Here is a 27,180-nt window from a genome sequence, read left to right as displayed (position 1 = left end):
AAAGTTACTTGGTTTTAAAGGAGGGATGAAGAATAGGGACCTCTTACGATTCACCCTGATGCTGCAGCTGGCAAGAGGAGGAGGAGAGCTTGCCTAGGAAAAACTGCAGATCATAGAAGTAGGAGGTAAAGCCTGTTCCATAGATTATAGTCCAGCCGTGGAGACGAGACTAACACACACATGCCAGGTGGAAAACCAGATGAGATTTAAATAATGAAAGTAGGCTGGGCGCAGTGGCTCACACCTGTAATCCCAGCACTTTGGGAGGCAGAGGCAGGTGGATCACTTGAGGTCAGAAGTTCGAGACCAGCTTGGCCAAAATGGTGAAACCCCATCTCTACTAAAAATACAAAAATTAGCTGGGTCTGTTGGTGGGCTCCTATCATCTCAGCTACTTGGGAGGCTGAGGCAGGAGAATCCCTTGAACCCAGGAGGTGAAAGTTTCAGTGAGCTGAGATCGTGCCACTGTACTCCAGCCTGGGCGACAGAGCGAGACACTGTCTCCAAAATACTACTGCTACTACTAATGAAAGTAGATATAATCACCAGGTGTTCCAAGGCAATTGCCACATTATTAGCTTAATTAAAGGCTAGAGGATACAGATATCTTTATATTAGTTGAGGTCAGTAAACTCTGAAAGACTGAAATATAATTTAAAATAATGTTGTGAAGTTTGAGATGTTATGTTTTTTTTTAAATACGGAGATTTGATAGCAAGGATTGATAATCCTGCTGCCTTCAGAGACCAGGTAGTTAATGTAAGTAGGGGACTCACACAGGGTCTATAGGCAAATGAAGCCTTGTCTCAGGCACTGTTCTAAACTATGTGTATTTATATCGATAATGTATTACCTGTTATCTATTACGATGTATAATAACCCAAACCTCTCAACAACCCAATGAGATCAGCACCATCATTATCATTATCTGACAGGTGAAGAAACTGAGGCACAGTGAAGTCACAAAGGTTGAGAAAGGGAAAGTACCACTGACTTTGATAACTAGGACATCATTAGCAAGGGAACATAGAGGAGTGGCCAGACTGTCATGGACTGAAGTGAAGGGACAGTGAAGAAGCAACTCAGCATCTCCCTTGAAAGGGCTAGTGCTCACATGTGATATGTGAAATACTCGTTAAGAATACTAAAGAAAGACTAAGAACCCTGACAGGCAGAGCAATCTGTACAAAGGCTGGCACCCTGAGCTCTCAGGATGTCTAGACCTTGTGTGGGCTCACTGGTGTACAGAACTCCAGAATTGGAAAGGCCCCGAGCAATCCAATGAGCTGGTCACCTCCTCCCTTTACAGTCAAGGACACTGAGGGGCTTTCCCGCAGTCACACAGCTGGCAGGACTGACCTGGAACCTGCTGTCCTACCACCCACCACCTCGCGCTGCCTCAGCATGGACTCGCTTCAGCCAAATCCCCCTGATGCCAGATGGCATCTTGTCACTTAAAAAAGTGTCAGAGGGAGTTGCAAAACAGTAAGTAAATCCTTTTAAAAAAACAATTTTTTTTGTTTATTTTCAAGAGACAAGTAAACCTTCAGCCACTCAGGCTTTCTCAACTAACAGATGTCGGTGGAGTAGAGGCTCGGATCGTTGACATCAGAGAAGCTGACATGCATCTGCCATTGGAGAGTGGGGAAAAAAAGTTTAGCTGCTTAGAAGTTTCATTAAAGCTTGGGTGGTTTGGCAAATTCTTGATGTCAAAACATGAAAAGGACTGTCAGATGACTGTAACAGGTTGGAAACATTCCCAAAAGGCTTATATCTGTGCATGAATAGCAAAGATAAGTGTGCTTAGTGTTCCTGTCTCCAGAAGGGCACAAAACCTTACATAAAATCCCCTTCAGAAAGTTAATAACATTGCATGGGTCAATCCACTGCACCAGCTGGGAGATGAATGGATAGGCCAGGCAGATGTCATCAAGGGCAAAAGGAAAAGGGATAACTGTGTGTCAGAATTTCTCCACTGACATTAATTGTCCTGGTGACCATTATTCTTCTCTCGGCAACTGCATTCTTATATACTACAGCCCTTGTATGTGCCAGGTGCCAAGCTAAGCCCAATCTTCCAATGAGAGCCCCAACCCAATAAGTCGACTTCCCTGACATTACAGGATAGCAATACCTGGCCAAGGGCTTCTTTCTAAAGTCTAATGCTTGTGTGTTCATTTGGTAAAATTTAATTTATCAATTCATTTCTTATCTATTCCTGGTTAAATAAAAAAAAAAAAAGAAAATAAATCGAATGCAAGCATCCTGAGTTCTAGTCCCTACTTTCTCTTCTACACATCACTGGGTTTAGTCTATAGGAAAATGAGAACAGTGATATTCATGCTGTTGGAGGACAGGAAGCTCAGCTAGTTTATCCTGGAAGCATCTCTTACATTTTAAAAGGGATACTCCATAAAAGGAAGACAAAATTTAATCATTGGAAACCTTGGATAATGAAAGGATCTGATTAATATAATTTTATGGTTTACCTAGAAAATGGTTTGTTGAAACGATTGTCAGAATGTTTCAGAATGATATTAGTTCATATTGCCTTCTTGAGTGTGCATATGGCAGCTCATATTTTCCAAAGGTGGCTGCAACAATATTCACCCATTCAGCGTGCTCTTCTATAACATGACCTTGTCATCCCTCACTGAGACACAGAGTCTAATTCCCCTGGCCTTGAACTAAATGCAGAAGTGATGCTGTGTGACTTCAGAGGCCAGATTAGAAAAGGCCGATCAACTTCATCTGCTGCATCTGTGTCTCACTCTTGGGACACTCCAGCTACCACAGTGGGGAAACTCAGCGCCCTTGGAAAGGCCACATGTAGGTGGACAGTCAGCCCCAGATGAACCTAGCCCTTGGATCAACAGGCTCAGGTGCCAGTCACATGAATAAAACATCATTCAGATGGTTCTAGCCCCCAGGCATTGAGTCTTCCTAGCCAAAGTGCCAAACACAGTGGAACAGAGGCACAGCATACCCAATGTGTCCTGTCTCAATTTCTGACCCACAGAATCTGTGGCGTAATAAAGGGGTGGATGTTTTACTACACTAATTTAAGGGTGCTTTGTTATATACCAGGAGTAATGGAAAGAACACTCAGTAAATGTGACCTTTCTTCTTTCCTCCAGTCAAGACCCAGAGCTGCAATTGAGCTTGGCTTGCTATAGTCCAACCATGATTGATTTTATTGATTTTTCATGTTCTTTTCTCTTGTGCTACAGTTCTTCTGTTTTCCCTCCAGATCCACTGTGCCTCCTTCTCTTCCCTGCCCTAAACCTCAAGAAGGTCATCCTGTGGATTGCTGTGGCTTCCCATGAGATTTGGGAAATGGAGGCACTATCTCCTTGTTTAACTGCTCCTTCCCCTTAATTCTTTAGGCCTAGGGATGGTAGCCTTATTCCCCGACCCTCCACTGTTAATGGGCAGGGGCAGTAAATTACCTTTCTCAATTTCCCTAAACCCTACCTATACCTTTGAAAGTAGGCAAGGTTGTCAGCTTGACTGTGCCAGCTGTTCCCTGCTGGGTCCCTAACTGGTAATATCTCCTTTGCAGTAAAAATCCCAAACTATTCGTCTTCAGTGATACACTGATTAACTCTGAAAATTAATTGCTGAAATAAAATCTTTCTTTGACATAGGATATTGTAATATCTCTTGTGGAGGGGGTTCGAATCAGTCACCCTTTTAAGAGCAGTTATCATTATGTGACATTGCAAATGCAGGAAATACAACACATTCAGCTAAGTCTATGTGACCTTGATCTTTCCCTGGAAATTAAAGAAAGATAAATGGTATTGGCTTTTTATTTGGCCTGCTATTTTTTCCCTTTCTCTTCTATACTAAATATAGTCCCAAAAGAAATTCCAGTTAATTAAGGATGCCAATCAATATGTTGCCACAGCACTAAGTTAACTGTTTATCTGGAAGCACTAACTTCAAAAGACACAAAGTAGAAATCAGTCGCATTCCAAAATATATGAGAACTAAATTCAAAATGTTATTTCCAGATGATTCTGAATGCCTTTCCCCATGTAGCAACCAGAACGTTGCCATGCAGCAGTAAATACTTAGTACCTAATCTCATTGGATACTAGCAATGAAAGGTCAACTAAGTGCCTTTAAAAGAACTGTCTTCCTGTACCCTAAACAGGAGTACTCATCTTGAATGAAAATTATGCCTCGATATAAGGAACAAACAATGTTCCTTATGTCTAAAATAAAATGACATAGCTCATCATATTCTCAATTCAATATCGAGATTGTAAAATCAAGGGAGCTTGTTATGGTTAATTTAATTTGATTCAAAAATTCAGTTTAGACAACTGAAAGACTTAGATAAAACAAGTGAAGACATAGTTTATTGTAACGACTTATGGCAAAAACTATAGTATTTCCTATTATGTAAAAACTTAAGATTAGATACTTAAGACAGTGAACATTTAATTACAGCATGTGAAAGTTTCAAGGCATTGTATACTCAATCTTTAAAATACTGGTAAGGTCTCTTTTTTAAAATAACCATTTAAGTGAGAATGATACCAGTACAAGTTAAATTGCACATTAGCACATAAATTATAATCCTCCCCAAATTAGACATAATATTGATTTTAATAATAAAAAATGATAACGATTCTGTGACTCAATAAAGAGCTTGTCACTTACAATTCCCCTAAATAAGTAGCAAACATTAACTTCACAGGAAGAAGAGAAGTGTGGGAGTTGTATATCCACCTATCTCTCTTGTCAATGAGTCCATTCTTAGCCAACTTCCACTTTAGGTTCCCACTAAATATTTACCTTTTTTCTTTCTGGCTCTCTTGGTTTCTTCATCTGTTTTCATGCTCTGTGAGTTCAGATCTACCCTTCATAATGAAGGCTCTGTCAAGGACAGCTTGGGTCTCATGACTATAGAAGCTCAAACACATTGAACTGTGCGTGTGTGTGTGTGTGTGTGTGTGTGATCAACAATCACAACATTGACAGCACCATCAAAACTGGAACTGGGTTTGAATCCTGCTTTTGACATTTACTTACTGAGTGATCTTGGACAATCCTGCTAACCTTCTCAAGCCTCAGTTTCCTTGTCCTAATCTTCATGATGGCAAAAGATTATAGTATAGGGTTGTTGTGAGGAAAAAATGATGTATGCATCCTCATATGCCCACGATGTACCCTAAGTCCTGGTACTATGCTGAATGCACATAGTAGGACTTTGAGAAAAGTTTTGGGACCTGAATCCAAAGCCTCTTTGTAACCCACTCATCCAATCGTGAATATTAACTCCCTCTAAAATTCTGCTTCCTGCACCTCATAAGATCAGGGTTTGCTTCACACTCTGAGACTAGGGAATAAAGCGAACTCAACTCATCCAATTCAATGAAGCCCTAGTTTTCATACTTCTGTGATGTAAACTCCTTCCTACAAACAACTAGACCCTTGTTACACAATTCATTTTTATTTCCTAGCTCAAAAGAACATTGACATTGACTTCAATAACCACAAATATTGAATGTATATTAGATAATAAGATCTTATTTTACTATCATCATTTGTTGAAACCTGTACCTCTCACATCAGTAAAACTCCAAGCCACTACTTTTTCTCTCCCTGAAATGCCAATGAACTGTTACATAAGTTCATAAGTTGACTGTCATGGTTATGGGTAACATAAGAATTTATATAAGAAATGCTTAAGGTGGAGCCAAGATGGCCGAATAGGAACAGCTCCAGTCTCCAGCTCCCAGCCCCAGCGACACAGAAGACGGGTGATTTCTGCATTTCTGCTTGAGGTACCGGTTTCATCTCACTAGGGAGTGCCTAACAGTGGGTGCAGGACAGTCGGTGAAGCGCACTGTGCGCGAGCCGAAGCAGGGCGAGGCATTGCCTCACTCGGGAAGCGCAAGGGGTCAGGGAGTTCCCTTTCCTAGTCAAAGAAAGGGGAAACAGATGGCACCTGGAATATCGGGTCAGTCCCGTCCTAATACTGCGCTTTTCCAACGGGCCTGGAAAACGGCACACTAGGAGATTGTGTCCCGCACCTGGCTCGGAGGGTCCTATGCCCACAGAGTCTTGCTGATTGCTAGCACAGCAGTCTGAGATCACGCTGCAAGGCGGCAACGAGGCTGGGGGAGGGGCGCCCGCCATTGCCCAGGCTTGCTTAGGTAAACAAAGCAGCCAGGAAGCTCGAACTGGGTGGAGCCCACCACAGCTCAAGCAGGCCTGCCTGCCTCTGTAGGCTCCACCTCTGGGGGCAGGGCACAGACAACCAAAAACTTAGCGAGGACCTCCACAGCCTTAAATGTCCCTGTCTGACTGACAGCTTTGAAGAGAGTAGTGGTTCTCCCAGCACACAGCTGGAGATCTGAGAACGGACAGACTGCCTCCTAAAGTGGGTCCCTCACCCCTGAGCAGCCTAACTGGGAGGCACCCCCCCAGTAGGGACAGACTGACACCTCATTCAACCGGGTACTTCTCTGAGACAAAACTATCAGAGGAACTATCAGACAGCTGAATTTGTGGTCTCACGAAAATCCGCTGTTCTGCAGCCACCGGTGCTGACACCCAGCCAAACAGGGTCTGGAGTGGACCTCTAGTAAACTCCAACAGACCTGCAGCTGAGGGTCTTGTCTGGTAGAAGGAAAATTAACAAACAGAAAGGACATCCACACCAAAAACCCATCTGTACATCACCATCATCGAAGACAAAAAGTAGATAAAACCACAAAGATGGGGAAAAAACAGACCAAAAAAACTGGAAACTCTAAAAAACAGAACACCTCTCCTCCTCCAAAGGAACAAAGTTCCTCACCAGCAACGGAACAAAGCTGGATGGAGGATGACTTTGATGAGTTGAGAGAAGAAGGCTTCAGATGATCAAACTACTCTGAGCTACGAGAGGAAATTCAAAACAATAGCAAAGAAGTTAAAAACTTTGAAAAAAAATTAGAAGAATGGATAACTAGAATAACCAATGGAGAGAAGGGCTTAAAGGAGATGATGGAGCTGAAAGCCAAGTTTCGAGAACTACGTGAAGAATGCAGAAGCCTCAGTAGCAGATGCGATCAACTGGAAGAAAGGGTATCGCTGATAGAAGATGAAATGAATGAAATGAAGAGAGAAGGGAAGTTTAGAGAAAAAAGAATAAAAAGAAATGAACAAAGCCTCCAAGAAATTTGGGACTATGTGAAAAGACCAAACCTACGTCTGATTGGTGTAACTGAAAATGATGGGGAGAATGGAACCAAGTTGGAAAACACTCTGCAAGATATTATCCAGGAGAACTTCCCCAATCTAGCAAGGCAGGCCAGCATTCAGATTCAGGAAATACAGAGAACGCCACAAAGATACTCCTCGAGAAGGGCAACTCCAAGACACATAATTGTCAGATTCACCAAAGTTGAAATGAAGGAAAAAATGTTAAGGGCAGCCAGAGAGAAAGGTCAGGTTACCCACAAAGGGAAGCCCATCAGACTAACAGCTGATCTCTCAGCAGAAACTCTACAAGCCAGAAGAGAGTGGGGGCCGATATTCAACATTCTTAAAGAAAAGAATTTTCAACCCAGAATTTCCTATCCCGCCAAACTAAGCTTCATAAGTGAAGGAGAAATAAAATACTTTACAGACAAGCAAACGCTGAGTGATTTTGTCACCACCAGGCCTGCCCTAAAAGAGCTCCTGAAGGAAGCACTAAACATGGAAAGGAACAACCGGTACCAGCCCCTGCAAAAACATGCCAAATTGTAAAGACCATCGAGGCTAGGAAGAAACTATAGCAACTAACGAGCAAAATAACCAACTAACATCATAATGACAGGATCAGATTCACACATAACAATATTCACGTTAAATGTAAATGGGCTAAATGCTCCAATCAAAAGACACAGACTGGCAAACTGGATAAGGAGTCAGGACCCATCAGTGTGCTGTATTCAGGAAACCCATCTCACGTGCAGAGACACACATAGACTCAAAATAAAGGGATGGAGGAAGATCTATCAAGCAACTGGAAAACAAAAAAAAGGCAGGGGTTGCAATCCTAGTCTCTGATAAAATAGACTTTAAACCAACAAAGATCAAAAGAGACAAAGAAGGCCATTACATAATGGTAAAAGGATCAATTCAACAAGAAGAGCTAACTATCCTAAATATATATGCACCCAACACAGGAGCACCCAGATTCATAAAGCAAGTCCTCAGTGACCTACAAAGGGACTTAAACTCCCACACAATAATAATGGGAGATTTTAACACCCCACTGTCAGCATTAGACAGATCAACGAGACAGAAAGTTAACAAGGATATCCAGGAATTGAACTCAGCTCTACATAAAGTGGACCTAATAGACATCTACAGAACTCTCCACCCCAAATCAACAGAATATACATTTTTTTCAGCACCACACCACACCTATTCCAAAATTGACCACATAGTTGGAAGTAAAGCTCTTCTCAGCAAATGTAAAAGAACAGAGATTATAACAAACTGTCTCTCAGACCACAGTGCAATCAAACTAGAACTCAGGATTAAGAAACTCACTCAAAACCGCTCAACTACATGGAAACTGAACAACCTGCTCCTGAATGACTATTGGGTACATAATGAAATGAAGGCAGAAATAAAGATGTTCTTTGAAACCAACGAGAACAAAGACACAACATACCAGAATCTCTGGGACATGTTCAAAGCAGTGTGTAGAGGGAAATTTATAGCACTAAATGCCCACAAGAGAAAGCAGGAAAGATCCAAAATTGACACCCTAACATCACAATTAAAAGAACTAGAAAAGCAAGAGCAAACACATTCAAAAGCTAGCAGAAGGCTAGAAATAACTAAAATCAAAGCAGAACTGAAGGAAATAGAGACACAAAAAACCCTTCAAAAAATTAATGAATCCAGGAGCTGGTTTTTTGAAAAGATCAACAAAATTGATGGACCGCTAGCAAGACTAATAAAGAAGAAAAGAGAGAAGAATCTAATAGATGCAATAAAAAACGAAAAAGGGGATATCACCACCGATCCCACAGAAATACAATCTACCATCAGAGAATACTACAAACACCTCTATGCAAATAAACTAGAAAATCTAGAAGAAATGGATAAATTCCTCGACAAATACACCCTCCCAAGACTAAACCAGGAAGAAGTTGAATCTCTGAATAGACCAATAACAGGTTCTGAAATTGTGGCAATAATCAATAGCTTACCAACCAAAAAGAGTCCAGGACCTGATGGATTCACAGCTGAATTCTACCAGAGGTACAAGGAGGAACTGGTACCATTCCTTCTGAAACTATTCCAATCGATAGAAAAAGAGGGTATCCTCCCTAACACATTTTACGAAGCCAGCATCGTCCTGATACCAAAACCTGGCAGAGACATAACCAAAAAAGAGAATTTCAGACCAATATCCTTGATGAACATTGATGCAAAAATCCTCAATAAAATACTGGCAAACTGAATCCAGCAGCACATCAAAAAGCTTATCCACCATGATCAAGTGGGCTTCATCCCTGGGATGCAAGGCTGGTTCAACATACACAAATCAATAAATGTAATCCAGCATATAAACAGAACCAAAGACAAAAACCACATGATTATCTCAATAGATGCAGAAAAGGCCTTTGACAAAATTCAACAACCCTTCATGCTAAAAACTCTCAATAAATTAGGTATTGATGGGACGTATCTCAAAATAATAAGAGCTATCTACAACAAACCCACAGCCAATATCATACTGAATGGGCAAAAACTGGAAGCATTCCGTCTGAAAACTGGCACAAGACAGGGATGCCCTCTCTCACCGCTCCTATTCAACATAGTGTTGGAAGTTCTGGCCAGAGCAATCAGGCAGGAGAAGGAAATAAAGGGTATTCAATTAGGAAAAGAGGAAGTCAAATTGTCCCTGTTTGCAGATGACATGATTGTATATCTAGAAAACCCCATTGTCTCAGCCCAAAATCTCCTTAAGCTGATTAGCAACTTCAGCAAAGTCTCAGGATACAAAATTAATGTACAAAAATCACAAGCATTCTTGTACACCAATAACAGACAAACAGAGAGCCAAATCATGAGTGAACTCCCATTCACAATTGCTTCAAAGAGAATAAAATACCTAGGAATCCAACTTACAAGGGATGTGAAGGACCTCTTCAAGGAGAACTACAAACCACTGCTCAATGAAATAAAAGAGGATACAAACAAATGGAAGAACATTCCATGCTCATGGGTTGGAAGAATCAATATCGTGAAAATGGCCATACTGCCCAAGGTAATTTATAGATTCAATGCCATCCCCATCAAGCTACCAATGACTTTCTTCACAGAATTGGAAAAAACTACTTTAAAGTTCCTATGGAACCAAAAAAGAGCCCACATCGCCAAGTCAATCCTAAGCCAAAAGAACAAAGCTGGAGGCATCACGCTACCTGACTTTAAACTATACTACAAGGCTACAGTAACCAAAACAGCATGGTACTGGTACCACAACAGAGACATAGATCAGTGGAACAGAACAGAGCCCTCAGAAATGATGCCGCATAGCTACAACTATCTGATCTTTGACAAACCTGACAAAAACAAGAAATGGGGAAAGGCTTCCCTATTTAATAAATGGTGCTGGGAAAACTGGCTAGCCATATGTAGAAAGCTGCAACTGGATCCCTTCCTTACACCTTATACAAAAATTAATTCAAGATGGATTAAAGACTTATATGTTAGACCTAAAACCATTAAAATCCTACAAGAAAACCTAGGTAATACCATTCAGGACATAGGCGTGGGCAAGGACTTCATGTCTAAAACACCAAAAGCAATGGCAACAAAAGCCAAAATCGACAAATGGGATCTCATTAAACTAAAGAGCTTCTGCACAGCAAAAGAAACTATCATCAGAGTGAACAGGCAACCTACACAATGGGAGAAAATTTTTGCAACCTACTCATCTGACAAAGGGCTAATATCCAGAATCTACAATGAACTCAAACAAATTTACAAGAAAAAAACAAACAACCCCATCAAAAAGTGGGCAGAGGACATGAACAGACACTTCTCAAAAGAAGACATTTATGCAGCCAAAAAACACATGAAGAAATGCTCCGCATCACTGGCCATCAGAGAAATGCAAATCAAAACCACAGTGAGATACCATCTCACACCAGTTAGAATGGCCATCATTAAAAAATCAGGAAACAACAGGTGCTGGAGAGGATGTGGAGAAATAGGAACACTTTTACACTGTTGGTGGGACTGTAAACTAGTTCAACCATTGTGGAAGTCAGTGTGGCGATTCCTCAGGGATCTAGAACTAGAAATACCATTTGACCCAGCCATCCCATTACTGGGTATATACCCAAAGGACTATAAATCATGCTGCTATAAAGACACATGCACATGTATGTTTATTGCAGCACTATTCACAATAGCAAAGAGTTGGAACCAACCCAAATGTCCAACAACGATAGACTGGATTAAGAAAATGTGGCACATATACACCATGGAATACTATGCAGCCATAAAAAATGATGAGTTCGTGTCCTTTGTAGGGACATGGATGAAACTGGAAAACATCATTCTCAGTAAACTATCGCAAGGACAAAAAACCAAACATCGCATGTTCTCACTCATAGGTGGGAATTGAACAATGAGAACTCATGGACACAGGAAGGGGAACATCACGCTCCGGGGACTGTTGTGGGGTGGGGGGAGGGGGGAGGGACAGCATTAGGAGATACACCTAATGCTAAATGACGAGTTAATGGGTGCAGGAAATCAACATGGCACATGGATACATATGTAACAAACCTGCACATTGTGCACATGTACCCTAAAACCCTAAAGTATAATAAAAAAAAAAAAATGTTAAAAAAAAAAAAAAGAAATGCTTAAATAAGGTGCTTAAAGAATGTTTAATAGTCTTAGGTAGAAAAAGATTCTGCCCTATGAAGGCGATATTTTCAAAATTCACCACAATCAAGAAGTATTCCTGCCTGATTATGACTCCCTTTCTGTGTCCAAGTCAGGGACCTCATTCACTTAAAGAAAATCAGAGGCCAACAATGCCTCACAGCTCTCATGCGTTAACAAGAAAAGCAGGCAGTCAGCATTCCACAGAACACACTGAGCAAGGCAAAGCTCCACAGAAACCAACTGAGAAATTCCAGGCAACCGCATTATTAGAGAACGAAACTAAGGCCTCGAAATAAGGGCAGGATAAATCTCTGCTGGCCACACAGGGTAAAAACGGAACTAGGAAGACTGGCTAAATAACAGACCATTAGGTTATCCACTCTGATTAAGGATTCTCATTTCTTCATTAGTGAACTACAACAACAGAAAGGTTATCAGACCTCCACTGTATATTACTAGTAGTTTATTTTATATATTTTTGCATTCAGTAAACTATACGATCCTCATTCTAGAGCATCTATCTCTCAATTCCAATAACTTAATTCCATTAAAATCATCTGAATTCATCCTACTATTATCTTTATGAAGTCCTACATTATGACAGATCAATATCTCAACTTGGTTGATCCTACCTGACCATTATGGTGGACAAAGTCAGATGGATTAGCACCAATATGAGTGCACTTTGAAAATGTTAAATAAGTATCTGACTCTGAGTTTCCAAAGAAGTGTATTCTGCTTTCTAAGTATCAGTATATGGTCACAAATCAGGGTTATAGCGGAATAGGTGCTTCTATTTATGAATCTCGTGCTTTATCAAGGATATGTGGACATTATCTCAAGCACGGTTACACTGAGCTTTAGTAGGAATACTATTGGATAAATCCTGTAGGAACTAGTTTCAGTAAACAGAAGTATCTGCTCCACACTAATTTATTTCCAATGAATGTGATCTAGTTTATAATTCAGTTTAGAACAGTCAAACAATCTCCAGGAACTTTGCAGGCATGGTCTTTGCAGTTTTCAATATTTGCGTTTCCTACCAGCACATGACATTTTTTGAACAAAGGGACAATGACTAAACTCCAGAGAGAATTTACCCAGGAGATAAATGAAAAGGAGAAGCCCAGGGTAGGGCAGGAGAAGTGTTCTCTCTTTTGTGTAGGCCACTGTTGTACCTACAGGCCCCAAAACGCAGAATCAAGATCACTGAGCACAAAAACGGCAAAGGTCACGTTCAGAAGTGAGGAGCTATTTTTCAGCAGGAGGGCCATTCCAGGACACAGGAAATGTTGTTTAGACTCTATTATAACTGACAGAACTCTGCAGTACTAGGGTTGCAATGAGGCAAAAAGGTGGCTTTTGCATCTCTCTAAAAGTGATCCCGAGCTTCTGCTCAAATATTTTCTTATAAGGAGTCCTGAAGCTTCCTGTGGAGACGAATATCTGTGTCAAGCCATTTCTGCAGATGTTTCTTCACAGATAATCTATTGGCTGAACTTTCATTGGTGATATTTTGATGGGTGACTCAGATAAATTACTTTCATTAAGCCTTCCATAATGCATGGTAATTCTCTTCCAAGTTTCCTGAGGAGTACTCAGTCCTAAATTCCACTAAAGTCAGAGCGTCACTCCCCATGGTAAGGCAGAAGTAAAAGCAAATGCAGCTGAGGGGAGAGAAGAACAGATACTGGCTTGGAGATAAAGCTGTCACTGGCATTCTCTGAGAGTGCCCTTTACCTCTGAGCAATAAACTGTGGAAAATAGGCTGGCTCTCCTACAAGTGAGCTCAGTTTAGACTATTGTCTTGCCAGTTTTTCACATGGATCTCCGATCTAGAACAAAGGTAATATTTTAAAAATTCAAAATCAGAAAACAACATCTTAGTGAATTTATGCTTAAATACTTCTTTGTTCCAAATGTGTAACAGTCATATATAACATATAAACATGTAAACAAAATTATATTATAAAATACAAAAAATAAGGCACCACACTCCGATGTAGTCAAATAGCCCTGCAAAATACTGAGCAGAACTTAAGTGAAGTGCTTAACTTAAGCAGAGCTCTGTCAGGTTCCTGGCCTTGTTTGTGTCTTACTACCTTCTTAGGCCTAGAACTCATCAAGAGTGAATGCAGTTAATATAAGTATGAACTTATATCATATTAAGTAAACTCTATCCAAGGAATGCCAGTACAGCTCAGTAACAGAACATCTATTCATGGAGTAACCAAATTGGCATATTAATAGATATAAAACATGATCATCTCAGTAGATACAGAAAAATATCAGATTGAACACTCATTTACAATGAAAGATGTCATAAACTAGGAATAGAAGAAAATTTATTTTCCCTGATAAAAATCATCTGAAGGAGCAGGAATGAAGTGGGCAGATCACCTGAGGTCAGGAGTTCGAGACCAGCCTGGCCAACATGGTGAAACCCAGTATCTACTAAAATTACAAAATTAGCTGGGTGTGGTGGCGCATGCCTGTAATCCCAGCTACTCGGCAGGCTGAGGCAGGAGAATCGCTTGAACCTGGGAGGTGGAGGTTGCAGTGAGTGGAAATTATGCCACTGCACTCTAGCTTGGGCAAAAAGACCAAAACTCCATCTCAAAATTAAAAAAAAAAAAAAAAAGAAAAGAAAAGAAAGAACAACCCCCCCACCCACCCCTGCCACCCTACTTAGCACAATCACTTTTGAAAAGTTTTAGGCCTGGGAAGTTAGCAAGACAAGAATTCAATTTCTAATCAAGAGCTCAGCTGACCTACCTGCTGGCTCCATCACTTTATCCGGTATATTGTCAATGTCACCATGAGACAGCAGTTCTAAACAATCATGACAAATCCTGGTCCTGAAATGAGGCCCTGCAGTGTGGTCAGGTAAAACTGCAAAAGTATTAGAAAGGGTGGGGTGCATACAGACAGGAGATGGGAGAAAAGAGGCAGGAGAGAGAAAAAAGAAAAAGCCACTAAAAGGAAATTACACTCTAATCAAGCCTGTAAATTATAATTCCAAAAACATTTAGAGAAATCGAATGCTAAGACAAGCTACAAAGTAATTAGAATAGGAATCCACTCTGGGTGAAATAAATTTGATAGGGTACTCTGATAAGCTTTAAAATAAGCATGTTACTGCCTTTGGCATTTTAATTAGACATACATAAAAATAAACTCTTCTTCAGACCTGTTTCTTGTTATATGTTCTTCGCCACAGTGAATGACACCACCATTTGGTTACTTACCCAACGGAGCACACAGGGTGTTACCTTTCAATCTTCCCTATGCTCACATCACTCTCCACTAATAGATAAATGGAATCAACCACTGAACTCAGTCTAGCCTATTTCCTAAATAGCTCCACATTTGTACAATTTTTCCATCTATGTCACTTTAATTTCAGTTCTAGCCACTGTATTATTTCCCTTGACTGCTGCAAAAACTTTGGATATCTTCTCCTTACCTCTTGTGTTTTTCTCCCACACAGAAATAAAATGTTGAGGATGTTCCAATAAATTTAAAAAAGATATAATTTCTATTAGTCGAGCATAATAAATTTTAAAAATGAAAGAAACAAGAATAGATACATATAAAAATGACAACTAGAAAACTTGGGGAAAATATATAGTCATTGAAATAAAAAATGCTGTGGTGAGGGTAAATTCTAGACAGGACACAGTTGAAGAGTAAGTGAGCGATGTTGAATAAAGTTCTGAGGAACTCAGAATTTAGTTCGAAAAGAAAAAATATTTGAAACATATAAAAGCATTTAAGATGTGTACAGGGTAGATCGAGAAGTTTCAGCATTCATATAATAGGAGTCACGGAACAGAGAATAAAGACGAAAATCAATGAGTAGTATTTAAATAGATAATTACTAAGAATTTTCTGGCACTGCTTTTTAACAATTACATTTTACATATATTCATTCATTTAATTCTCCTACCAACCATACAAAATTTCTCACATTTATAGATAAAAAATTGAAGCACAAAGAAGTTATACAAGGTTATATAGTTGATAGCTGGTTAAGCTGGGATTTAAATCTGAACAGTCTGGTCCCAGAGGCCACAATCTTTTTTTGAGATGGAGCCTAGCTCTGTTGCCCAGCCTGGAATGCAGAGGTGCAATCTCGACTCACTGCAACCTCTGCCTCCCCGGTTCAAGCAAATCTCCTGCCTCAGCCTCCCAAGTAGCTGGGACTACAGGCGCGCATCACCACGCCCGGCTAATTTTTGTAATTTTTGTAGAGATGGGGTTTCACCATGTTAGCCAGGCTGGTCTCAAACTCCTGACCTCAGGTGATCTGCCTCCCAAAGTGTTGGGATTACAGGCGTGAGCCACTGCACCCATCCCGGAGGCTACAATCTTAATGAACTACCATGACATACTAATAGGACTATTTATTACTTAAGAATGAGAAAGAGAGCCATGGGACCAGGGAAGATTTTATACAATTGCAGGAGACACTTACCTGAATGCTTCTCTATCTTATAGGAAAATAGTAGCCAGTCAACAGGAAGAAAGAAAAATATAAATGAATGAGAAAATGAGGAGTACCTATTGACCCATATGGTCAAGGAGAAGTGTGAAGAAACTGTAAGGATGAGTTGCCTTCATGCACAGACCACTGCGTGCCCACTCTAGCCACTTGATCTGCAGACAACTTACCTTTGAATGCATTCATGAGTCCTATGTGAGGACAGAAGCATGAAGAAAAATCTCCCCCACCTAACCAAAGTAGGACTGACTAGAACCAGTGGAGAAATTTCTTTGTAAGCAAGAACAGCAACGGACACAAACCATTGTTATTCTTATTTTATATAAAGTTGCAGAGAAAAAAGAGGAAAAGTAACCCAACTCATTTATTAGCCTTCTATAACTTTGATACCCAACTGAACAAGGAGAGTGCTGGAAGAGAATATTAAAGATAGATCTCATTCATGAATGTGATGCAAAAGTCCTAAGTGAAATATTAGCAAACAGAACTCAACAGTGTATATAATACATGTATGAATTTATACCACATTAAGTAAGCTTTGTCAAAGGAATGCCAGTACATTCAATAACAGAAAATCTATTCATGAAATAACCAACTCTTTTAGCATATTAATGGAGAAAAACTATGTGATCATCTCAGTAGATGCAAAAAAAATTAAACAGATTCAACACTCATTTATAATAAGGTAATAAGCCAGGAATGGAAGAAAATTTTTTTTTGCTGATAAGGATCATCTGAAGCATTCTTATCAAAGTCAGCAGAAAGGTATACATGTCTCTTATTGTCTATTGTGATCTATTCCATTCAGCACTCTGTTAGAGGCCCAATGCAATGCAATGCAATGACTTCAAAAAACAAAAAGTAAAACATCTGGAGAGGAGATAAAAATTTTCTTATTACTGAAACAAAAATTCAAAAAATTCTACAGACAAACTGAGAACTAATAATAGAGTTCAGCAAGGTTACTGGATACAAAATTAAAACACAAAAATCAAGAGCATTCCTATGTATCTCTAAGGAGAAAATAATTCTTAAAGAATCCCAAAGACCTGAATAGAGAGATCTATTGTATTCATACCTTGGCTATTCAGGCTCTTTTTCGGTTCCATATGAATTTTAAAATACTTTTTTCTAGTTCTGTGAAGAATCTAAATGGTAGTTTAATAGGAATAGCATTGAATCTGTAAATTGCTTTGGGCAGTATGGCCATTTTAATGATAATGAAGCTTCCTTTCCATGAGCATGGAATGTTTTTCCATTTTTTGTGTGTTATCTCTGAGTTCTTTGAGCAGTGTTTTGTGGTTCTCCTTGTAGACATCTTTCACCTCCCTAGTTAGCTGTATGTATTCAGACCCAGGAAAACTCAGTTTTAAAGGTATCAATCCTCATATAAGTAACACACAAATTGATCACAATTCCAATAAGGATTTTCTTGGAGTTTTACAAATTGATCCTAAAATTTAGTAAATAAGCAAAGGCCAGGAATAGATAAGCAGATTTTTAAAGAGAAAGAACTAGATAAGGAATTTTAATACTAACACATATATAAAGCTGCAAAAATTAGAGAACTAGATCAATGCAACAGAATAGGAGCCCAGAAATAGACCCACACCTATAAGCAAATTGGATAAATGCCAGTGAAAGAGCTTCCAGATGGCTGAACGCATGTAAGTTCCTGGAGGGTGGAGCACCCAGAGGGGGCATGGAAGCTCTGTCACCTTTCCACTCAGGCATTTCCAAATGCCCTATGCATTTCTTCATCTGTTTCCTTTGTAACATTCTTTAGAATAAACCAGTAAGTAGCACTGTGCCACACCTGGGAAGGAGGAAAGACACACAAAAAGCATCAAGCATAGAACCTGTCATTCAGGAGTTTACAATCTGGCAAAGGAGATAAGACGTGCACACAAATATTATAATTAAAATTACAAGTTGGCAAATAATCAGAGGTAGATGAAGACGGAGTCTGATCATTTTAATAGAATACTGTGCTTTAAAAACCAAGCTAATAAGATTCTAATGACTACAATTCCTAAAAAGTTGGGTCTTTTTACAGATATACTTACCAAACTGGACGGAAAAAGGAAAACAAAAGAAAATTATCACTTATCATGCTTAGAGTTCTCACAGATAGGACCCAGTGAGTTTGTTGTTTGAGATGCCGTTCCTTTGACTCTCTGACAGTAGCAAAGCATCACACAAAGTTGCCCCAGAGAAGCCACAATGAACTCCATCTTTACACATGCAATTGCAGGAACAAGAGGAAAGAAAACCAGTTCCACCCAGAGGTACAAAGAAAAGCACCCTCCCAAGGAGCCTGCATGGTAAGTGATCATGGAGAGCATCACTCGATCAGAAAGGCGGGTGAGTTATTAGCTTAGTCCCGGCCCTCCTATTTAATGCAGGACAGTGGTGATGTTTAACGAACCCTGGCTGTGGTGACAAGCCTGGAATCTGATGGAGGAAATCCAATTGAAAAGCAGCCAAGAGAAACAACAAGCTAGAAACAGACGTTCCAGCTACTAGGATGCGCACACATTTAACCTGAATTACACGTAGGTAGGATGGGATGAGAGCACTAATTTCTAAGTACTGTCTAGAGATTTCACCTCCTCCCCCATACAGATATTGTCAAGTGCAGTTATAGCCATCCACATTAGTTTTGTCAAATTCTCAGCAATTTCTTTAAAATAAGATATTAAAATAATAACAGTTTTAAAAGTGCCAACAAGGAGGGGTTGTCATATTAAATAAACGTGGTTGGAATAATTGATTATTCCTAAGGAAACTGGATTCCTACTTTATACCTCACACAAAAATAAATTTACGTGGGTTAAACTCCCTATGTGAAATTAAAAACTTTTAGAAGAAAATATAGGATCATATCTACATATAGGATAGAAAAGTATTTTTAGTTAAGACACCAAAAGCACAAACTGTAAAGGGAAAACAGACGAAATTCATAATATTAAAAATTTAACTTTTTTTTTTTTTTGACTCAGGTTCTCACTCTGTTGCCCAGGCTGGAGTGCAGTGGCAGGATGTTGGCTCACTGCAGCCTCAACCTCCTGGGCTCAAGTAATCCTCATGCCTCAGCCCCCACAGTAGCTGGGACTACAGGCGCCCACCACCACCACCACCACACCTGGCTAAGTTTTGGATTTTTTGTAGAGACAGAGTTTCACCATGTTGTCCAGGCTGATCTCGAAATCCTGAGCACAAGTGATTTCCTGCCTCACAAAGTGTAATATTTCTACTTAATATGAGTTCTGCTTAATGTAAATAAGTCAACATAAACAAAGTTTAAAAGACAAGGCAAAGACTAGAACAGAGACTTGCAACATTTTTGGTTCATATTGCCCTCCATGTTTCCGTCATTTTTCATGCGGCCTCTGTGCAAAATAAAACATTTAACAGTTCCATTCATTAAATAATTCAGTCTTAATAAAGATTTATGGTCCAACAACTTAGTAGCCATCTGAAAAAATAATACATATAAATTGAAAAACTGGCCAGGCATGGTGGCTCATGCCTTTAATCCCAGCACTTTGGGAGGCCAAAGCGGGCAGATCACCTGAGGTCGGGAGTTCGAGACCTGCCTGACCAACATGGAGAAACCCCATCTCTACTAAAACTACAAAATTAGCCAGGCATGGTGGTGTATGTCTGTAATCCCAGCTACTTGGGAGGTTGAGGCAAGAGAGAATCACTTGAACCCGGGAGGCAGAGGTTGCGGTGAGCTGAGATTGAGCCATTGCACTACAGCCTGGGCAACAAGAACAAAACTCCGTCTCAAACAAAAAAAAAAAAAAAAAGAAAAACAAAATAGTATTTTTGTTTCATTTTAAATTAACTTGATGAGATGTGTGCATCTATTGGATACTGTACAACTTTTCAAATCTTGGAATGAGACACCATATTTCCGGTTTCACATTGATTTTTAGGTGTACTTGATTTTTTAATCACAGCAACCACTGAAAAACCAGTTTCACAAACATAGAATGTCATTGAAAAGAGTGTAGTATGACCTAACCTTGAACTACCTCGAGCTGGTAGTAGACACATGATGTCCAAGAAATGTTAACTCTTACTGTGTTTCCCTTTAACATTTCATTGTTTCCCTGGAAAATTTAAAATATTCCATGGCACCCTATGAGTTCACAGATTTACTCCTCCAATATGCACAGACTGTATGACCTAGGAATTTTACTTTTGGGTATACATATTAAAGAAGCCCAAATATTGAGGTAATAAGGGAATAATCATAAGGTATTCATTACAGAATTGCAGAAATATTTATAGCTTCAAAATAGTAGAATGTATAAATAAATCATGATATATTCATGCAATAGAATAGTACACAATCCTTAAAATAAATGTATGAGAGACTGGGCACAGTGGCTCATGCCTGTAATTCCAGCACTTTGGGAGGCCGAGGCAGGCGGATCACTTGAGGTCAGGAGTTTGAGACCAGCCTGGACAACATGGTGAACGCTGTCTCTACTAAAATACAAAAATTAGCTGGATGTGATGGTGCATGCCTGTAATCTCAGCTACTCGGGAGGCTGAGGCAAGAGATTACTTGAACCCCGAGGCAGAAGTTTCAATGAGCCGAGATCGTGCCACTCCACTCCAGCCTGGGCGACAGAAAAAAAAAGTACTAGAGCTACTTTAATCAATGTGGATTTACCTTAAAAGCATAATGTTGAGGGAAAAAAAAGGCAAAGCATGGTTTAGTGCATATGATACTATTTGCAGAAAGCTTAAATGCCTGAGACATAATCCTATATAAGGTGTATGGCTATACACATGTATAGTAAAAGTATTTAACCATATCCATGAGAATAATAAACACTAGTTTCACAACCCTAGTTAACTCTGGGGAAAAAGTGAAGGAAGTGGAGGTGGGATGCACTTCTTGTTTGTAGTTGTGGGATTTTTGTTTTTGTCTTTAAGAGTAAAGATTGAAACAAACAGCAAAATGGTAACAGCAATAAAGCTGAGTGGTTAGTACAAAGGAATTTGTTACTACATTCTCTATTTTGCTAGTATGTTTGAAATGTTTCTCAGTAAAACTAAAATAACACAATAATTAAAAAAATAAAATAATTGCTACCACCTATTTGTAACCCATTTACTATGGAAATCAATTTGGTAATAAGTTAATATTATCTGGTAATTTGGTATAAGTCAATTATCAGAGTATTTTACATTCTTTGAACCTAGAAATTTCACATAGAAATTAAAACTCTGGAGACCATTTTTTTACACAGGTCCCCAAATGCTCATCAGAAGAACAGCAATAAGGAATTGGTTAAGTAAGTTTTGCTTTATCTTTTCAGCAAATTAAATGCATCCTTAAAATTGATAGCTATGAAGATTGTCTAACACATGAAAAAGCATCCGTATTGTGATAAGTGAAAATATATGTGTGTAATGTACATAAATGCATCCATATACACACAACTATATACATCTATGATTAGAAAAAATGCACTGAAAAGAAAGAAAAGCAAAGTAGCAAAAGTGCATGTGTTAGGGTGGTGACAATTTTTCATGTTTCAGTAATGTGTTTAACTTACTTTTACAGTGTAGAAAGTTTTAGCTTAAATGAAATCAAAATCTATCACTGAATGATTCAGTGTTTCAGGCAACCTTCCAATGTTACATTTAGCAATGTGTGTCCTGTGTGAATAATAGCATTTCATCCTCCATGTTTGAGAGCATTACAGTAGATATGCTGCTGTCTTTCTCCTTTGCCAGAGTAAGATTCACCCTCACTCAAACAAACAGTGTGGCTGAAGTTCAGGTGAGCATGTGAGCACTGTGATCTTTTCCATTAAGGCTTAGTAATCAGAGTGACATTTACCTAGGTAGGTGGAGGTGCTGCTGAAGGCTTAGGCTGTAACAAAACCAAATGTCTGATTCACATCTGGTAAGAATTTCCAATTTCCTAGCTGACTTCAGATGTCTTTTTATGATCACTGCACACGTCAGCCACTTATCTCTTGATTCCTGATGTTCTGAAATATTGTGTGTGTGATGCAAAGGGTCCATTCTATCTTGAAACAGAAGCAAGTGGAGGATGTTCTCTTGTTTCTTTCAGGAGTCCCTGCCATCAGCACTGGTGTTTCATTCCATGGTGTCCTGCGACAAATGACTTAGAGCTTAAACTTGTACTTCACAGAAAGATGAGAACAAAGGGGATGACAAATCAACAAAATATTTCTATCTACAGTCACAATGACTTCATTTTCCTCCCGTTGCTCCTCAGGGGACGTTTTTTTCACCCACTTATTTTCTGCTTAAATTGCCTTCACCTAACTCCAAGCCCAGCCCCTGACCCTGGGCAGTAGTGGGCAGTACATTTGGAAATGCTAGAGGCAGCGGTAGGAATGGCAGGACTGACTCTCCTATCAACACCGCTCATGGCTGCTGCCCCAGACTGCACCTTTGACCTCGATAGATTTCCAGAGGGTTAGTTAGCATTGTTAAATATCACACAATTTAATTTTATTGTTATGAATTCTAAAAGCTAACCTCGGCGTTCTGTGCTGAAATAGGGAAAGAAAGAAGTTGATAATACAAAAATTGTTTATAAGGTTGATGGTGCACAACTCTCAGGGGTGGGAAAGCCAGTGCAGGTGCTGCAGAGACCCGGTATGTGAGAGGGAAGCCTGTGGGGGAGTAGGCCATGGTCTTCTGGTCCATTCACTGCTTCAGTTTTCTTCCCTTTTGCTACATCACCAATTCTGGCACATCACTCTGCAGCTGTCCTAGTTTTGCAGGTTGCAGTTACAGGCTAGAGGCAAGAAGTTTCAGAACAGACTTAGACCTGACCCAAAGGAGAAAGAAAGGTGGAGGCTTTTGCATATGGCGATATTACTAAAGCCCCCTAAATGAGTGATATAGCCCCAAGTATTCAAAAGGCCCTGACCCCTGCCTTCATAGGGTTTGAGAAGGTTCATCCAGGACTGCAGCAGAGAGATTCCATGCTCCTCAAATGTCCACATACGCCTCCATAATTGCCGGCCTCCCTTTGCAGTTAGATGGTGCCCATGTGACTAACGCCAACCAATGAGATGTGAGTGGAAGTGACTTGCAGCACTTCCAGGCCAAGGCTGTCAACAGAGTCAGGGTGCCTCTCCCATCTTTCTTTCCTTACGGGGCAAGCTGGAAGCCATGTGTTTTGTATGTCTTATGTAGGAAATGAAGCAGAGCCTTCTAACCTGCTTCAGGCATACAATGGGTTAAAAATCAACCTTCATTGTGTTGAATTACTAAGATTTCAATTTTTTTGTTCTCGTGGCAGAAATTATCCCATCCTAACTAATACATGGCAGCAAGTGAACCTCTCCAGTGCTTGATTTTGTGAGAGTAAGCTACTCCCCTGCTATATGTGTAAAAATGAATACATAGGAGATAGAGAAAGAGCACTGGGTTAGGAATCAGAAGAGCTGGTTGTGGTTTGAATTTGGCCATGATTTATGGTACACGTTTGAGAAGCTGTTCTGCTTTTGTGGTCCTCAGGTTCTCAACCAGAGCAGTGGTTGTTAATCCTTTTTGTTTGACATGTAATGAAACCTTCAAACAAAGGTTTTGCTGAAAACTTTTATCAAAGTTTTTATGAGCTCTATAAAAGGCCAGTATATAGAGTTGATAAAAGAAAAACTACCTCTCTTCAAACCATGCCCCTGTATGTTCACTGTCCACAGAGGCCCTTGGCCATCTTGGTGGAGCCCTGCAGATCCATGGGCAGAGAGCACAAAGCAAATCACTGGTGTAATCGCCTCTACGACCTGCTCTGAGGCTGGCATGGCTTCATAGTGAGGGTGGCTGTTTCTCACCTGTCCCACAGGTCACACTGCACTCTGTCCAGCGGCCGTACTGCCAGAAGTACATCTGCTGCTCAACATCATTGTCAAGGCCATCTTTCTGGATTGTGTACTCATACTTGATGCCAGGGTTAGTTACCTGGAATAGAAGCTAAAAGGCAGGAGGGGGTCATGTCAAACTGTCATGACTTTATACCGTAAGCCAGTCATGTAAAAACACCACACAATGTCAGTCATCTAAAATTAGTAATGGGAGCATGCATTGGAACAAATGCCATTAAATAGATCTATACCTATGTCTTACCTATGTCTATACCTATGTCTGTGTCTAAGTTCATATCTATATATCTACATCTGCCTCTATAGCTATATATTCTCCATCCAATTATTTCTTGGCTGGATTCTCATGGGAATTTCAGTTCACATAAATGGGGAGATCAAATCATATGGGGAGTACTCTGTGGAAATGGCAAGGATTGTCCTTTCCAACAATCGGCCGATAGGTTACTTTGCGTTCTTATGCACTTACCAGCTTTGTGAATACAGGTAAGTGCCATAGTTTGCCCATATACAAAGTGGGGATAATAAATAGTGCCTATTTGTAGGATTGTTGTGAGGGTTAAATGAGTAAACACATGTAAAGTGGTTAGAACAGTGCCTCAGCAAATGTTAACTTGTATTATGTTTGTTATTGTCATCTTACCATGGCTTTCCCTACCTCTCAGGCTACTCAGTACCTTTAACAAATAGTAGTTCTGAGCTAACAATGGTCATGGGCTTTAGCTTAGCTATGCTGCTCTTGGGATCTTCCCCTTACTTCCCTCTCATGCAGGCAATCTACTTATCACATGTTTAAAATGGATTCACCTTAAACATAGAGGCATTGGATTGGTTGCTCCCCGGGACTGGGGATTCCCATGCGTTAATCCTTGCCTGCTTCAGAATCAAAGTCTCCCAACACTCACGGGTCACAGCTGCCATGCTTGACCTTCAGCATCTGTGAGTGCTCTGATCTCTGGCTTGAAAAGGATGTCTCTAACTTTAGACTGTGGCTGGATCTAACTCCTTGGCCATCTGCCATTCTCAACCTGCCTTGCTGCTATTGGTATATTAATTCCACTCCTTTTCTACAGTTCTGTGCCCAATATGAAACACAAATTTCTTGTACCTTTGAAGAGCACATATTGTATTCTAACTCCTCCTTCCAGCAAGAATTTCACAAAGCCAAATGCTTTGTTTGAGGACAACGCAGAGTAACATGTCAGTTTATCCCCATTGCTGGAAAACTACTTGGAAACACATGCCACAATAACAATAGACTTGAGGAACAATCACCCTCAAATAAATCAGCCCAGAAGCTGAACTCAAACCTCCCAGTGGGTGGTTTTAGAGCACCTTGCATTTTGTTATGGGGGTTTCAGCAATATCTAGGCAATAAAGGATTAACAGCACAAACTAATATCTCATTCCCCTCCTGCTCCTTGCTAAAAGAGGTTTTAAAGATTCTGACTTAATGTCCCCTAGGAAATACCTTGGGGAAAAATGAGAAGTATTCTAACTAGCACACATGTCAGCAGTTTCCCTCCTTTCTGCATTACCTGGATCCACACAGACTCATTGGTGGGACCTGTGGCCATCAGCTTTTCCAGGTCTCCTTTCCTGTCATACTGAAAGACAGTCCCTGCCAGCTTATAGTTCCCGTTCCACTGGATAATAAACCCTCCATTCAGGTAATATTTTTCAGGGTCTTCACTCCTGATGGCCAGGAAGTTTCCAGCTCCCTCAATTTCCATCACTCTTATGTCCCTTGCTCCTTTTGGAATGAGCCCAATGTCAACATAACCTAAGGAGAGAAGACACAGTCATGAAAGAGGCATGCCAGCTTCTCAGCTGAATGCAAACTGTTTCTGACCCATTGTTCACCTCTTTCCAGCCTCCCCATCATTTAGTGACCTTGCTGAGTGGCCACTGGGATTGGCAGAAGCACTAATTATGGAGGATTTTTGAGAACTTGGACAGGACCAGAATTCTCAGGAGTTTTGTGACTCAACATGTGCCCAGTTTTGTAAGGAGGGGTGAAATAAGTGCAGATTGGACTCTGAAGCTTTTGTGGTTGATCTAGCATTTATTTTTCTGTAATTTTATGTTGGTAGTTCAAAACCCTAAAGCTCCTTGCTAGCTTCCTGCTAGTACTTCTGCTTCTCCCTTTGTTGCTATTAAATTAGACTTCCTAAACATTGCATTGGATACATACTTTTCCTCACCCTCCCCCTCTTGCCAGCAGGTTAAAGACAGACTCTTAGAAGTAACGTAATCCTAGCTTCCATTCATTAAGAAAATCCTGGAGGGAATCTCAGATTGTTTGCCATCTGGCTATCTTGAATACAGCCTGTGATGAGGAACTCAACTCTGAGTACAGCCTTTTATACTGTTGGACGATTCTATTCGTTAGAAAGTTTTCTTTCTCATTTTTTCTATGTTGCTGAAATAGGAACTTATAATTTATTCTCACGTGTTCTAATTCAGCCTTCTGAAAAAGCATCATATGTTGACATTTACTTAAAGATAACAATCAACTCTAGCCACAGTCTTATTCTTGTTTAATGGTCATTATGGTAAGAGGCATACTGGTGAAAAAGGAATTAACACTTAGTGGTTGCCAGTGTTTGCCAGGCTCTATGCTAAACATTTTATGCATTCACCTTATTTATGCTTCTTGAGAACCATTACCTCATAAAATGGGAAGAACATGGACTTGGAGGTCGGCATTGTGAAAGGAATTCTGGGGCAATGGGAGTTGGAAGACTTGCATTCTAGTCTCTGCATTTCTGCAAACCAGCTCTATGACTTTCATTGATTCATCTAACTTCTTTGAATCTCATTGCACAGAAGGGGATTGAATGATGACGTCTGTGGTCCCTCTCAGCT

The 27,180-nt window shown here is 40.0% G+C and overlaps 1 protein-coding gene across 3 annotated transcripts in view; it reads right to left on the bottom strand.

Moving 5' to 3' along the window:
• The window catches only part of ADAMTS12 (ADAM metallopeptidase with thrombospondin type 1 motif 12), a 367,651-nt gene that overhangs the window by 64,854 nt on the left and 275,617 nt on the right, over window positions 1–27,180 (bottom strand). For all 3 annotated transcript variants that reach the window (XM_063619890.1, XM_055246206.1, XM_055246207.1), the window contains 2 exons: window positions 25,851–26,095; window positions 24,265–24,403 (listed from right to left, as the gene is read on the bottom strand). In XM_063619890.1, the coding sequence (XP_063475960.1) occupies window positions 24,265–24,403; window positions 25,851–26,095 (384 nt within the window). The remainder of the gene's footprint in view (window positions 1–24,264; window positions 24,404–25,850; window positions 26,096–27,180) is intronic.

This window comes from Symphalangus syndactylus, chromosome 16, assembly GCF_028878055.3.
Source record: "Symphalangus syndactylus isolate Jambi chromosome 16, NHGRI_mSymSyn1-v2.1_pri, whole genome shotgun sequence".
Classification (NCBI taxonomy): domain Eukaryota; kingdom Metazoa; phylum Chordata; class Mammalia; order Primates; family Hylobatidae; genus Symphalangus; species Symphalangus syndactylus.
This window is presented reverse-complemented; position numbering and strand designations above follow the sequence as displayed.